Source organism: Mauremys reevesii, linkage group 20 (assembly GCF_016161935.1).
Source record: "Mauremys reevesii isolate NIE-2019 linkage group 20, ASM1616193v1, whole genome shotgun sequence".
Classification (NCBI taxonomy): Eukaryota; Metazoa; Chordata; order Testudines; family Geoemydidae; genus Mauremys; species Mauremys reevesii.
In genome coordinates, this window is record NC_052642.1 from 14,454,988 (window position 1) to 14,467,844 (window position 12,857).

The 12,857-nt window shown below is 42.7% G+C and overlaps 1 protein-coding gene across 2 annotated transcripts in view; it reads left to right on the top strand.

Moving 5' to 3' along the window:
- Positions 1 to 5,337: 5,337 nt before the first annotated feature.
- The window catches only part of EXO5 (exonuclease 5), a 154,400-nt gene continuing 146,880 nt past the window's right edge, over positions 5,338 to 12,857 (top strand). The window contains exon 1 of one of the 2 annotated variants that reach the window (XM_039507344.1): positions 5,338 to 5,694. In XM_039507344.1, coding sequence (XP_039363278.1) covers positions 5,640 to 5,694 — 55 coding nt within the window. In that variant the 5' untranslated portion in view covers positions 5,338 to 5,639. Of the gene's footprint in view, positions 6,091 to 12,857 lie in introns of both variants that reach the window. The other variant, XM_039507345.1, reaches the window with a different exon arrangement.

Consider the following 12,857-nt stretch of genomic DNA (forward strand, 5'->3'; position numbering starts at 1 on the left):
CAGAAGAGCTCCACACTGGAGCTGTGCAAATAATGGGTTTTTCAGTCCCAAAAAATTGACTCCAAACTGACATTTTTTCTGAAATTTCAGCAAATAGAAAAGTGGAAAAATATTTCTGGTCAAAGGAAACATTTTGCTCGACCCAAAATGAAACATCCTGTATTGATTTCTCGGGGGCGGGGGATGACGAAGACAAGTGAGGGATGCATTTTTTAAAAACTCATTTTGACCTGAAAAATTGGAACATTTCATTTTTGAATATGTAAAAATGAAACATTTCAACTTTTCTGGAATTTTTGTTTGGGTTTGTTTTTTTTGTTTGGTTTTTTTTTGGAGGGGGGGCTGAAACAATTGGGGGAAAGTGACACAAATTTGTAACCAAATATAATGTCATTGTATCTGCATTTTTCACCCACAAAGGCCAAAAAATTTCACCCAATGCTACTCAGCACCTGATAATGCCCAAATTGATCAGCTGTTTTGAAAATCTGGCTTCTTACTTGTGTTTAAATGAGAACTGAGCTCTTTTGGCCAGGGAAACGAGTCCTTCAAGGGGTCTGTGATTTAATCGTCTAGTTTGGGGTGTATTCGAGTTAACTGTCACCTGATTAGTGGGAAAGGAAATGTAGCACCTCAGGCAAGGAGTAAAGGATTCTGGTAGCCAGCTAGAAATGTAGGGATTGGAGTGGGAGGAAACTGATGGGGGCTCCTTGAAAGCTACATCAGCCAGGGGTTATGAATAGTTGTCTTAAATGCATAAAAACTCATGCTGAAAACTTGAGTTAAAAGCAGGGGGTTTCTGGTGTGGAACAAGGTGCAGTTGCAGATCAGTTTGAAACAACACTCTGAAGTTGTCAGTTCACCCCCCAGATTCTTCTAGGGTCAGCTGGCATTGAATCCCTTTTCATGAACCTCTTGATGTTGAGGGCTTTGTTTATTTCATGCACGGCACTGTCCTGTGTAGAAGTCTGCCGTTGTGCGCTGTACACTCTCTGGGTTGACGTTAAAGAAAGAATGAGATGCTCCTCTCGCCACCCTTAGTGTGTCTCTAGCCCAAGTGGTTTTATCTCGTCCTATCTGATGTCTGCCATTACCCATCCCTCCCCTCCCAGGGCAGTGATTGTGTTTCTGGTGATAGCCTGGGGGAGAATCTCACACCTAGCTGAAAGCAAAGCCTTTCTTTGACTCATGCCCTCCTTGGACGGACACTTGTTATTTTGATTAATTTTAATAAATTGCCATATGGGAGAAGTGGCTTTTCCTTTCTTTTAATATATGTTCTTGCAGGGAAAGCCTGGCCTAACTGTCCCTTTTGGTGTGGGAGGCAGTGTCTCCTAATGGATAGGACACTGGACTGGGATGCAAGAGCCCTAGGTTCAGTTCTTGACTTTGTCACAGGTTTGCTGAGTGATCTTGGGCAAGTCACTTCCCCTCCCCAGGCCTCAGTTTCCCATCTGTAAAATGGGGATAATGATGGTTAAGTCATTGGTAAAGTGCTTTGAGATTTATGGATCAAAAGTGATATATATGAGCTTGGTATTATTATTAACAACGTTTGGAAATAGCGCTCCCAAGTCATAGCTGGAGTAGAGGAGGGGAGAGCAGGATAAAGGACCTGCTCTAGCAGCTACAAGATCTCCTTTAGCTCAGATGAGACATGCCTGTTCATGGAGCTGAAAACCTAAGATTCTAGATCCAGGTCACAATTATATCTGTGGTTTATAGAATTGTTGTGTCCGATGGCAGCAGCATATGGATTCATTGCACTTGGTCTGCAGTCCTAATCACCTGCAATGACGTGCAATGACTATGCTGCCTTCCACTTGAAGTATTCTTGCTGTTTCTTTGGCTTCTTACCTAAAATCTTGCTCATTTGACTTTCTTTGCACAACACAATCATGTAGTGCCTTAACCTTTCGTGTTCTCACCCATTATCTACGATCTTAAAGTAAAAGGAATGTGGCATATAGACTAGAAGAAAAGGCAAGGACTTGTATGATTTCAGTTTCCCCTTATCTGGAACAACAGCAAATTAGCACATGTCTAGCACAAAAACAATCAGATCTCAGCCCCAGATTGCATTTTTCATAGTCAGATTATTGGATTAATTCCCCCTGGATGACATGCTAGTTGGTTTGTGTGAGCGAATGCTTAATATACCACAGGGACGTTGGTACAAAGTAGCAATTTGTAAGGATTTGCAATGCAGAACCTGATTAATCTGTTTTAAAAGGGACGGCTTCCTCATTTTGGGAACTGTAAAATGTTTAATGCACAAGCATCTCTGAATACTTATGTTCTTTATTTAAAGAAATCCAGAACTGTCCGTTTGATTGCAAAATCTTTCTCAATGTTAGCAGCTGCTTCAGTTCATGGCTTTAAATTATCATTGAGCAAAAGGGATACACAGGTGCAGAAACACCAAATCCAGACTGATAGCTCTAGAATACCTATGAGGAATCAGTATGGTTCCTGAAGCGTCCTGCATAGAACTTGGTGGAAGGAGCACAGGTTGCAGGAGAGAGGCGTTTGGAGGCGGTATCAAGAACTCAGTCTGTGTGCACGTGGCTGGAATGCTAGTTACAGTCACAGCACCTCTGTAAAGAGTTCTTTTAATAAAGAGCCAGTTTTGTTTTACAAGCATGGAATCTTTTCATTTGATTACCAAGCAACTGGTAAATGTGGCAAAGGGAGGAGATTGCCTCATGCTTGGTAAATGTTAAATATCCAATAAGTTCTTATATCTTAGTAGCACTGAGGGTAAAAGTTAGGAAACTGAGTCACAAGTCTATCTGATTTAGGCTTAATTGATTTTCACCTTGATTTATACAATTTCAGACAGATTTATTGTCACATAGTGTCTGGACAGACATTTATACCAGACACATGACAACAGACAAGACAGGATTTGTAAAAGGGCCCAACTTATCATTTTTTGGAGTAGTGGAAAATCCTTCCACCTTCCATGATAGTCAGTGCCTTCTCTGATCCCTTTGTTTGGTCCGTCAGTCCTGCCCTTCAGTTTCTGACCCTGTGTGTCTGCAGTTTGGGCCCATGTTCACTTACGTCTTTCATACATTGCCACATGTATCCGGCTGGCTTTTTTTTAACCTTTGTTCTGTCAGCAATAACGTCATTTTAAGCAGCTTAGCAATTCTATGTAAAAGAAGAATTGGCAAAACCACACTTGCGTCAGCAAGGCCTTGGCTCAAGTGCTACCTCATCTCCACTCATTCACTATCCATTATTACAATTCATTAAAATATAACACAGCTTTTCATTTTTACCACTGAGAAATCCTTCATTTTTATATTTCAATTTTATAAGTCCGTATATGTTATCCCCTTTGTCTATCTGGGGAGGGGGGGAGTTTGAAGAGCATGCTATAATTCTTAAATGTCAACATTTCTTGTCATCTTTAAGCATGGGCTTTTCATTCAAAGTTTTGTTTGTTTGTGAATCATTACAAATAAGCTTCATTACGGATTTTCCTGTGAACGCATTTTGCATTGGGGCCTTGATATTTAGCTGCTTTTCATGGTACCCCAACAACATATTCAGTGGTTGCCACTCTTTATTGTTTCACTGTTTCATTGCAAACCATGTCAGATTCTTACAGTTGGAGTAGCCAAGACAAACAGAGAGGTGATAAACGGATGTCTTTCCCCTCTTTCACAGATAAAGGACAGGGAAATCAAGGGGCTTATTCAAGTCCTCTGAAAGATATAAGGAGTCTCACCATGTATTTCAGTTCAGGTCTGAAGTGTCTTTCCCAAGGTGACACACAAACTTGGCGGCAGAGCCAGTCAACCCAGATCCCCTGCATCTTATTCTGTGTGCCTTCCGTTTAAAACCATCCCTCCTCTCCAGTGAAAACAGGATTATTTATTTATTTTGCCCAAGAGGTTCATGAGAAGGCTGGTAATATATATTACCAGTATTGAGTTGAATTTTAAATGTATAGGTTTTTAAACATTTATTTAAAAAAAATAGATAAGAACAGATTTCTACATAGACTGTGCTTTATTGCCATTTAAGTGGAAACAGCAAGGGGGTCAGCATTTTCCAAACATGTGATTACTTGCTCAGAAGGGTTTATTAGGACAGTGCATTTAAGAAGCCAATCAGAAAGTTGCTGGTACAGCATATTGTAAATCTCTTAACGTGCTGAATTTTGTTTTAGTCTCTTGTTCTAATTCAAGTTCACGAGATATTTTAACCTTTAATGAATGTGCTTGAGAGACCTAGTATTTCTCTCTTCCCCACTTACAGTACACTAAACAGTCTGATAAACCAGAGAGAATTAATGGTGAGCATAACGGATGGGCTCGGTGCCAGGCATCCTTGGCTCCTGTTGAATCCAGGGGGAGATGAGGGTGCTCTGCACCTTGCAGGATCAATTAACAATTAAAACCTGCAAAGCCTTGTTCATGAGATCAGCTCTTAACAGACATCTCCCCAGAGGTGTTGAGCAGTTCCTGCCAGCTGCAGAATTCTCTCCATTTTCATTAAGGTCACAATTCCATTTGAAATCAGCAGGAATCTTTCTATTAGCATCACTGGGAGCTGGTTTGGAGACATGAGGAGTGCACTTCACAGGGGTGTCACAGCAATTTGAGGAACCTTATATCCTTAAAGAGAGTGGTTTTTAACATAGCCAAGGGATGCCGGCTCGCACCATGAGAAAATAAGAGCATTAATCTCTCCTTCTCTGAGATACTGAACACATCAGTATCCAGTTCTCAGTCTAGATAGACTCTAGCTCACCGAGGACTTATGGGCTTCAGGCAGGAATCATTGGGGTTTAACGTTTTCAAAAACTGCTAAGTGACTTAGGATCCTGAGTCTCATCTGCAAAAGTGACATTCAACAGGACTTAGGCCCGATTCAGCAAGATTCCTAGACACAGGTAGCTTTAATCACACCATTGACTTAAAGTTATGCCTCTGGTTAAATAAGTTGCTAAAATGGGGCTTGATAAGTTAGTCTGTCCCTTTAAGTGTAGTGAGGTCTAGGGGACAGCCCACTCCTTTTATGGGGCCTCGCCCTTTAAGATACTGGGTGTTCTGAAAAAGCAGCAAAGAGTCCTGTGGCACCTTATAGACTAACAGAAGTTTTGGAGCATGAGCTTTCGTGGGTGAATACCCACTTCGTCGGATGGGTGTTCTGAGGTGTTCAAGGACTTATACGCTAGCAGACAAGCGAAGCAGACCTAGGGAAAAAGTGGTGTTTGGGAAGAGAACCTGTTACTGTCTCTTTAAGGGCCTGAGACAGGAGTAAGGCTCCCTCCTCTCCCAGTCAATTGGGATGAGCTGTGGGAAAGGGACCATATACACACTGCCTCCTCCCTCACAGGAGGGAGCTCCTAGCAGGACCTGGCTGGCTGTGGAACCCTGAGGGCTAATTGGGAAAAGGGGGCCAGCTGAGGAGAAGCTGGCTCAGGTCCCACAGCTGGTCCAATTAGCTCAGCTGCTAGGAGGAGAGGTGGGGGAGGATTCCTCTCTCAAGAAAGAAGATGCCAAGTTCCTGAACCATAACCACTGCTCCTAGAGGGGAGCTGGGCTGGGCTGGGGTTCCTGTCTGAAGGAGAAAGACCGAGACTGTCTGAAGTGCATCCAACCGCTACCAAAGAGGCTGGGATGAGCCACAAGGAGCTGGTTGGGAAGAAGCTGCTTGAGGAGCCACAGCTCCCAGGTGGGATGAGTGGAGTTTGCAGCCGAGTGGGGCATGCTGACAAACAGGGTAAAGATAGTCGCAGCCCAGGGAAGCAGGGAGGGTTTGGAGAGGGCAGTCCTTAGCTGCCTAACCTGGGCTGGAAGGCAGGGGAGAGGGGCTGGTTTCCTTCTACTCCTCAGCAGGCAGAGTAACTCCTCAGGCTTGTATTTAAGAGGCAAAGAAAGCTGGGTCCCAGCTAGGGGCCTGCCATAAAGACCATTGGGTGTTGGGTTTTCTGCTTGGACTTTTCCTGTTAACGCTGGAAGGGGACTGAAGTGAAAGGTGACCAGGCCACACAGGCTGCTACACATCCTGGATGATGATAAACCAGAATCTTTGCACTGCTGCATCCTGGCATGGAAGAAAGGTGCTTTGGTGAGTACACCCTGGGACAGGGGCCTAAGCTATGATAAAAATGAACTGATGCATTTGGCTTCTGTTTTCAATGTTCAGAAAAACAATGTTGACAGCTTTTTTAAATATTAAATCCAGAGTATGTCGCATGGCCTATTAAGGTTGCTTATGAGTTTCTGATATAAAGAGTCCCTTTCAATTATTTTAAACGTATCTCTTGATGTGGGGGGCTGGAGATCTGGCATGCAGGCTCTGAGTCAGAGTGAATTTTTTTCTGACGTTCTATCCAAAGCTGCAGAGCCATTTTCAAGCAATGAATGAGTGAGGGGAAAATGCAGAGTCTTTTGTTTTGGTGTATGGTTCCACACTCAAAGATGATATGGTAATGCCTATGGAGCAACCAATAATGGGGTCCGAGCGTTATATGAAGATAGGGACTGTGTACTACTCTGTCCTGAAGAACTCATAATATAAATAGACAAAACAGACACTGTGTAGGGGAAAGTGGTATAACACACAAGTAAATACCAGATAAAAGCTATTAAACTTTATTGCTTACTACATTTGATAGTAAATATTTATATACTACATTTCATGTTCAGAGTACATCAAAAACATACCTATTCAATCCTGCAACAGCCTTAGGAAGTAAGGATGATTGCTCTAGTAGTATTCCTGCTTTACTGACTGGAAAACTGAGATAGGTGGAGAGTCACTTGCCTAAGGCTACAGAGTACGAGTTAATACAGAAAGGAAGGACAGTCTTGGATCTGGATTCATTTCTTTCTCTGCCACAGACTTCCTGTGTGACCTTGGCCAAGTCACTTAAACTTGATCCAGAGCCCATGAGAGTCTTCTCATTGTCTTCAGTGTTTTGGATCAGGACCTTCATTTCTTTGTGCCTCGATTCCTCACATATAAAGTAGGGGAATGTTATCTCCTTTTCCTTCTGTCATCCTCTGTCTTGTGTATTGCGATCGGAAACTCTTTAGAGCAGGAACTGTTTCTTTCTATGTACATGTACAGCACCTAATTCAATGTCCCTGTCTTGGTAATTCAAATAATAGTAATAAAAGTCAACACTAATCCACTGCCTACACCATTGAGGTACACTTTGGTCTTAGCTGATTGCTGGACCTGTGATGGAATTCTAATGTGCCAGGTACCACTTGACTGCTGTCTAATGTGCCAGATACCATATATTGGCCAAAATGCATTTCCACATCTGCCTAACATCTCTGTTGCTGCCTCACGTATCTGGTATTTTCCACCATTGAGATGCCAACCTTGGCAGAATGCCACTGTCATCACACACGGTCTGTAGTTGTGTTCAGCAGCCAAGGGGTTAATAAACAGGCTTAGTGTCAATAGCTGACTCCACTATAACACATTGCTCAAGCTTTCTACTGTATCTTAAGCAACTCTGATATTGTCAGTCAGGGTGAAAGGAACTTGCAATAGCTTAAGGCCATATAGGTTAATTAAAAAACCTTGATCAAAGTGTTGTAAACCACATAAAAGGTTCCATCTTTTAATTATTTTCTGACGGTCTCCCAGGCAGTAAGAGTAAGACCAAAAAAAAAAATCCTATTCCCATGGCAGGAGTTGTGAAGATTATTGTCCTCTCATCTGATTCAGTTCTAGCTTGCTATGCAAACAGATAAAAGGCACTTCACTATTCACCTCCTTGAAGGGGGGAGGAATGGTTTGTTAGGTGACGCTGGGAAGGAGTTTAGCCTAAAAGAGCAGAGGACTGTAGCTGTGGATTCTAGGATTGATTCCCAGCAATGTCAATGGCTTACTGAGAGTCTGGGCTAGTCCCTTCACTGCGCCATCCCTTCGTTTCCCTATCTGTGAAGTAGAGAGGATAATAATATGACCTGTTTAGCATGGCTGCTGCAAGACTTGACTTGATTCGGAGTTTCTCATGAAAGGTGCTACAGAAGTGTAAATAGTTAACTCCTGGGCCATGTCTACACGGTTTTAAAATCTTCCCTGCCTCCTTGCCAGCCCTAAGCAGTGAGTGTCAGAGACCAGGTCTACAGATGCTGGCTCGTGCTATGGTGCTAAAAATTTCTCTGTAGATGTTGGGGTTCAGGTTCTGACACTTCCCCCCGCCCCCCACCTCTGTTTCAGACCCTGAGTTCCGAGCATGAGCGGGAGTGTCTATACAGCTGTGTTTAGCACAAGTCTGAAGACCTGGGCTTGAACACTCACTGCCTTGGGTTTGAAAACACAATGAAGATGTAGCTTTGGAGAGCTTTGTCTTGCCAGGTGCTCATTGCCCCACAACTCCCATTGACCTCAGTGGGAGTTGAGGGCACTCAGCACTTTGCAGGGTAAGTCCATATAGCAATTCTTCATCTGTCAATCCACAGAGGCTAAGCAGTGTATTGCCATTTTGCAGAGGTGAATTTGCCTGAGGTTATGCAGCAGGTCAGTGGCAGAGCTGGGATAGTCTCCTTATTCCACTGCCCTATAGGTACGCCGTGCTGACTTATTTACAAAGAAGCGTTCTAGGAAGGTCGTAGAATATTAGGGTTGGAAGAGACCTCAGGAGGTCATCTAGTCCGACCCCCTGCTCAAAGCAGGACCTACATCAACTAAATCGTCCCAGCCAGGGCTTTGTCAAGACAGGCCTTAAAAACCTCTAAGGATGGAAATTCGTGTAACTAAACTTTCACTCATAGTCATGTTTGTAACTGACACCAAGGAGAAGAGAACAGTATTCCAGTCACAAGGAACAACAACTCCTTTTCAAGAGCCACAACTGGGCTGTTCAAAGACTCATACTTGCTGATTTTTTTTTTTCTTTTCATACCTGCAGTAAGCCACATGCATTGCCCTATTGTCGGTGGACTTGGCGTGTGTATTGTGTCTGTAATGGCCCACCTACGCAATGGGCTTCCTAGCTCGTTGGCATGTTTCTGTGGCCTTTTGTTGAAGTCTGGCATGAAAGTCTGTTAAATCCTGTTTTGCACCATCCCTTCAATAAAAGAAGAGAGAACCTTATTCCTAGCACTGCTGTACTCACCACAAGGGTTGATATTTTCAATAATATCCAGGAGTTTATAAAGAATATCAGGGGAACTGGTGCTGGAAATATTTGACTAATCTTTCCCATTCCCTACCATATTCTTTGTCTTATGCATTAGTCAATCTTCTACAGTATAACTGTGTTTGAAAGGGTGCAAAGCACAGAATGTAAGGGTTAATTCCCTGTCTGATTCTCCTGGAGGTAAGAGTAGTTGATCAAATGGCTGGCTCATTAAGACCTATCAGGTGCTCAGAGTTAAATTAGGGAGCTATGTAAAAGCAGCCTCAAGCATCAGAGCAGGAATGGTGTTCAGTTAGGGTCTGGATTTTGCTCTGAACTGACCATTATGACTGGCCGGTTGGCTTTTTGTTCCATACTGTGAGTCCTCAAATTTAAAGTCTTAGCACAAAAATTTTAGTGGCAAACACTCCTTTCTATTGCAGTAGGACCAAACTGGCCCACTCTGAGGCTGGTATTTCTATAGCCTCTTCTGACCCAGAGAATCTGTGTGCTTTACAAATTACCTCACTCCTTGCTGAAGTGTGACTCTGTTTTGCAGTGGGATGCAGAAGCTGTTTACTCTACACTTTTTGTTCTAAATTATTATACATCAGTCATGTATCCAACTGAAGCATCAGTGAGAATTTTAGATAGACCAAGTATCGCAATTATATTCCAGTTTAGTTAGTGAACTTTGCCTAACATCCCTCAACTGTCCAAATAAGCTATAGCGATAGTATCTTTAGTGACCCCAAGTGGTCAAGATTTCAGTCAGAGGAGAGTATATGCCATCAAAAATACCATTCTGGGCTTTAGTTCAACACACTGCTGAAATGGCTGAGCCCCAGTTCCCAACATGCGAAATGGGGATTATAAAGTCTCCTTCCTCCCACCCTTTGGCTGTCTTGTCTATTTAGATGGTAAGAGGTTTGGTCCAGGGACTGTTTCTTAGGCACTACCAGAATAGAAAGAGGTCCCCAGCATGGACTGACCGGGAAGTCCAGGATCGATCGCTGTGTGGGGGAGGAGTCTGTGCTGCGCTCTGCGCGCCTCAAACGAACGGCGAAAGAAGAAAGAAGGTCTCTCCAAGAAAGAGAAAGAGAAATACACACTGCATGCCATTCTAGGTACAGGGATATATATAAAAATAGAAATACTATATAAAAATTTTTAATATGAAACTATACAAACAGCAGGTCTACACATAGGATGAATGATATAGTCCCTCTGGGATATTCAAAAAAGCTCTCAGAGAGCAGCTGAAAAGCCTCAGCAAGAGGTTGGAAGTGCTGCATCTAATCAGTGGAATTAGTGTACTGTTCAGTCACTAGGCACCAGGGACAGTCTGTGCAAACCACCCATCAGTGCACACCTTAACCAGCACAGAATGCTTCCATGTTTTTCATAATAAAAAAGAAAAAAAAAAACGAAAGATTTATTATTATAATTAAAAAAAAATGTGTCCTTTTAAAAAAAGTCCTTGGGAAGTGGGAAAACTTGGTTTATGATCATAAACAGACCAGAGTTCCTGAACACACGCGTCCATGAACCTGCCCCCCCCCCCACCCGTGATGTTGGTAAAACGTCCCCTATGGTCCAAAAGCAGCACCATTGAAAAAAAAAAAAGTAGCTTAATGTATTAATCGCTGGCCTGGTGGGCTCTTACTCTATATGCAGCACATCTAGCACAGTGGCAGGCACTGCAATCTGGGATGGGAGTGGCTAGGTGCTACTGTTGTAATGTTTGGAGGGAAGGCACTATGGAAGTAAATAGCAATTCTCAGCTCTGGATCAGTTACCAATATAATCTGTGTTGTCTTAGCACCTTGGAGCCCCGGTCCTAGACCAGGACCCTACTGTGTTAGGTGCTGTACAAACACAAAACTGGTCCCTGCCTCCAAAAGCTTCCAGTTTAAGTATAAGACAAGAATGAACAGGTGACTATATCAGACGGGGCAGCACAAAGGAACAATGTGAAAACCTCAATTAATTGATCGATCTTCCATGCATCCCTACGTGGTTGGGAAGAAAATACTTTTATCAAAGGGGAAAACTAGAGCAGCCCACAAATGAAATCATGGTTTGAGAGCTGGAATTAGTACTCGGGAATTCCTAGCTCCAGTCCGGACCTCAGACCATTAGATCATGCCTCTGTTTTTTTTAATAAAACAAAACAAAAACCCTTCTGTGTTTCTCAGATAAAGCTGTCCTACATCTGTCACCATCTTAAAGTTCTAAATTCTTCACCTGGTTTGAAGTGTAACTGGAGGCATATCTTTGAATGTCTGAGACCTGTATTCTGTGCTGGATGTGTTGTATATTTCATCTGCCATGTACTGACTTCAAGTGGACCTTTTGGGCTCTGTTAATTGATTTGATGGAAAATTGGATTAGTTAGCAAGCATGCATGCCTGATGCCTCAAAAGACAAATTGCTGAGCAGCCTGTGAATCTGTTTCTGAAGCCAGGCCAGCCACTCCTCTTGCATACCCTCTGTTGATTTTCATCTGTTTTCCATCATACGCACCTCTCATTTTTTCTTTTCTCCAAAATCTGGCTCCTGCTGCCCACACATTTTCACCTACAGTACATGAGTAGGTGGCTTTTTCCATGTGCCACAAAAACAACAACAAAATCCACTATCCCATCAATTTCAATAAGGGCCACTACACCATGGACATAAGAAAACAAGCCCTAAAATGAAGCTAAATCCACAGTAAATCACTAACAAGGAAATTGTGGTTAACCACCATCCTAGAAAAATAATCTACCCAAATGTGTGCTTAGAGCTTAAATACAGGAGCACACAGTAGGATCAGTTCAGGCTTCATGCATAACATAATCTTTCATGGGCTACTTGAATAAGAAGCACAGCTTCTTACTCTTCTCTATAGAATATTCGTTATGAAAATCAGTTCATTGCTTCTAGTCATATACATGTAGGCATAGGAAACAGTTGGCTTCATAACCTTGGGCAGAGGGAGGGAGAGAAAAATAAAGAAGTCCCAGGAGAGACATAAGAGAACCCAAAACGCATTAAAACATATGTTGGAACATATTGATCCCTGACAGCTTCCTGCAGCAGCTATTAATCTCTTTCATTTCCAGCCACACTGATATTTAATGAGGACAGCATGTGCCTCTCACTTGTATAAATCTTCTGTGCAGATTTTGTACAAAACCCCCAACCTGGAGCCAGGTCTCAGCCAGTTAAAGAATTAAGTTTCCATATGTTTCAGCTTACACAGATCAAACAGAATATTGTCAGGAACATTGTTCAAATAACTTCTTTGTGGAGAATACAAGCTGCAGCCTGCAATCCTGGAATGAAACTCTGGTTTTGTTTCTTAGTCTCCAAATATGGCAGTACTTTGAACAAGCAAAGGTCCGTAATAATCTTTGTCCACGTCGGTCTGGCCAAGGTGAAGACTTACCACTCTACTTATTGTCTAGTAACCTGTACTACCAGCTGGGAGAGAAATGGTTATCTCCATTCCTGACCACCATGTCCTTTATCACATCACCTAAGAAACTAGAATACTGGTTAAGTAGCAAAAAATCTGTTATAGGCTGTTGTCTTACTTGCATGGTCAGCTGTAAAATTAAGAGAGTATGTGGAAGGCTACTTTAGCCCTAAATGAAATGTTTTCCTAAAATCTTTGTGTATTGTTTTCAGGGGTGGCTCCAGGCACCAGCATGCCAAGCGTGTGCCTGGGGTGGCAAGCCACGGGGGGGGCGCTCTGCCAGTCGCC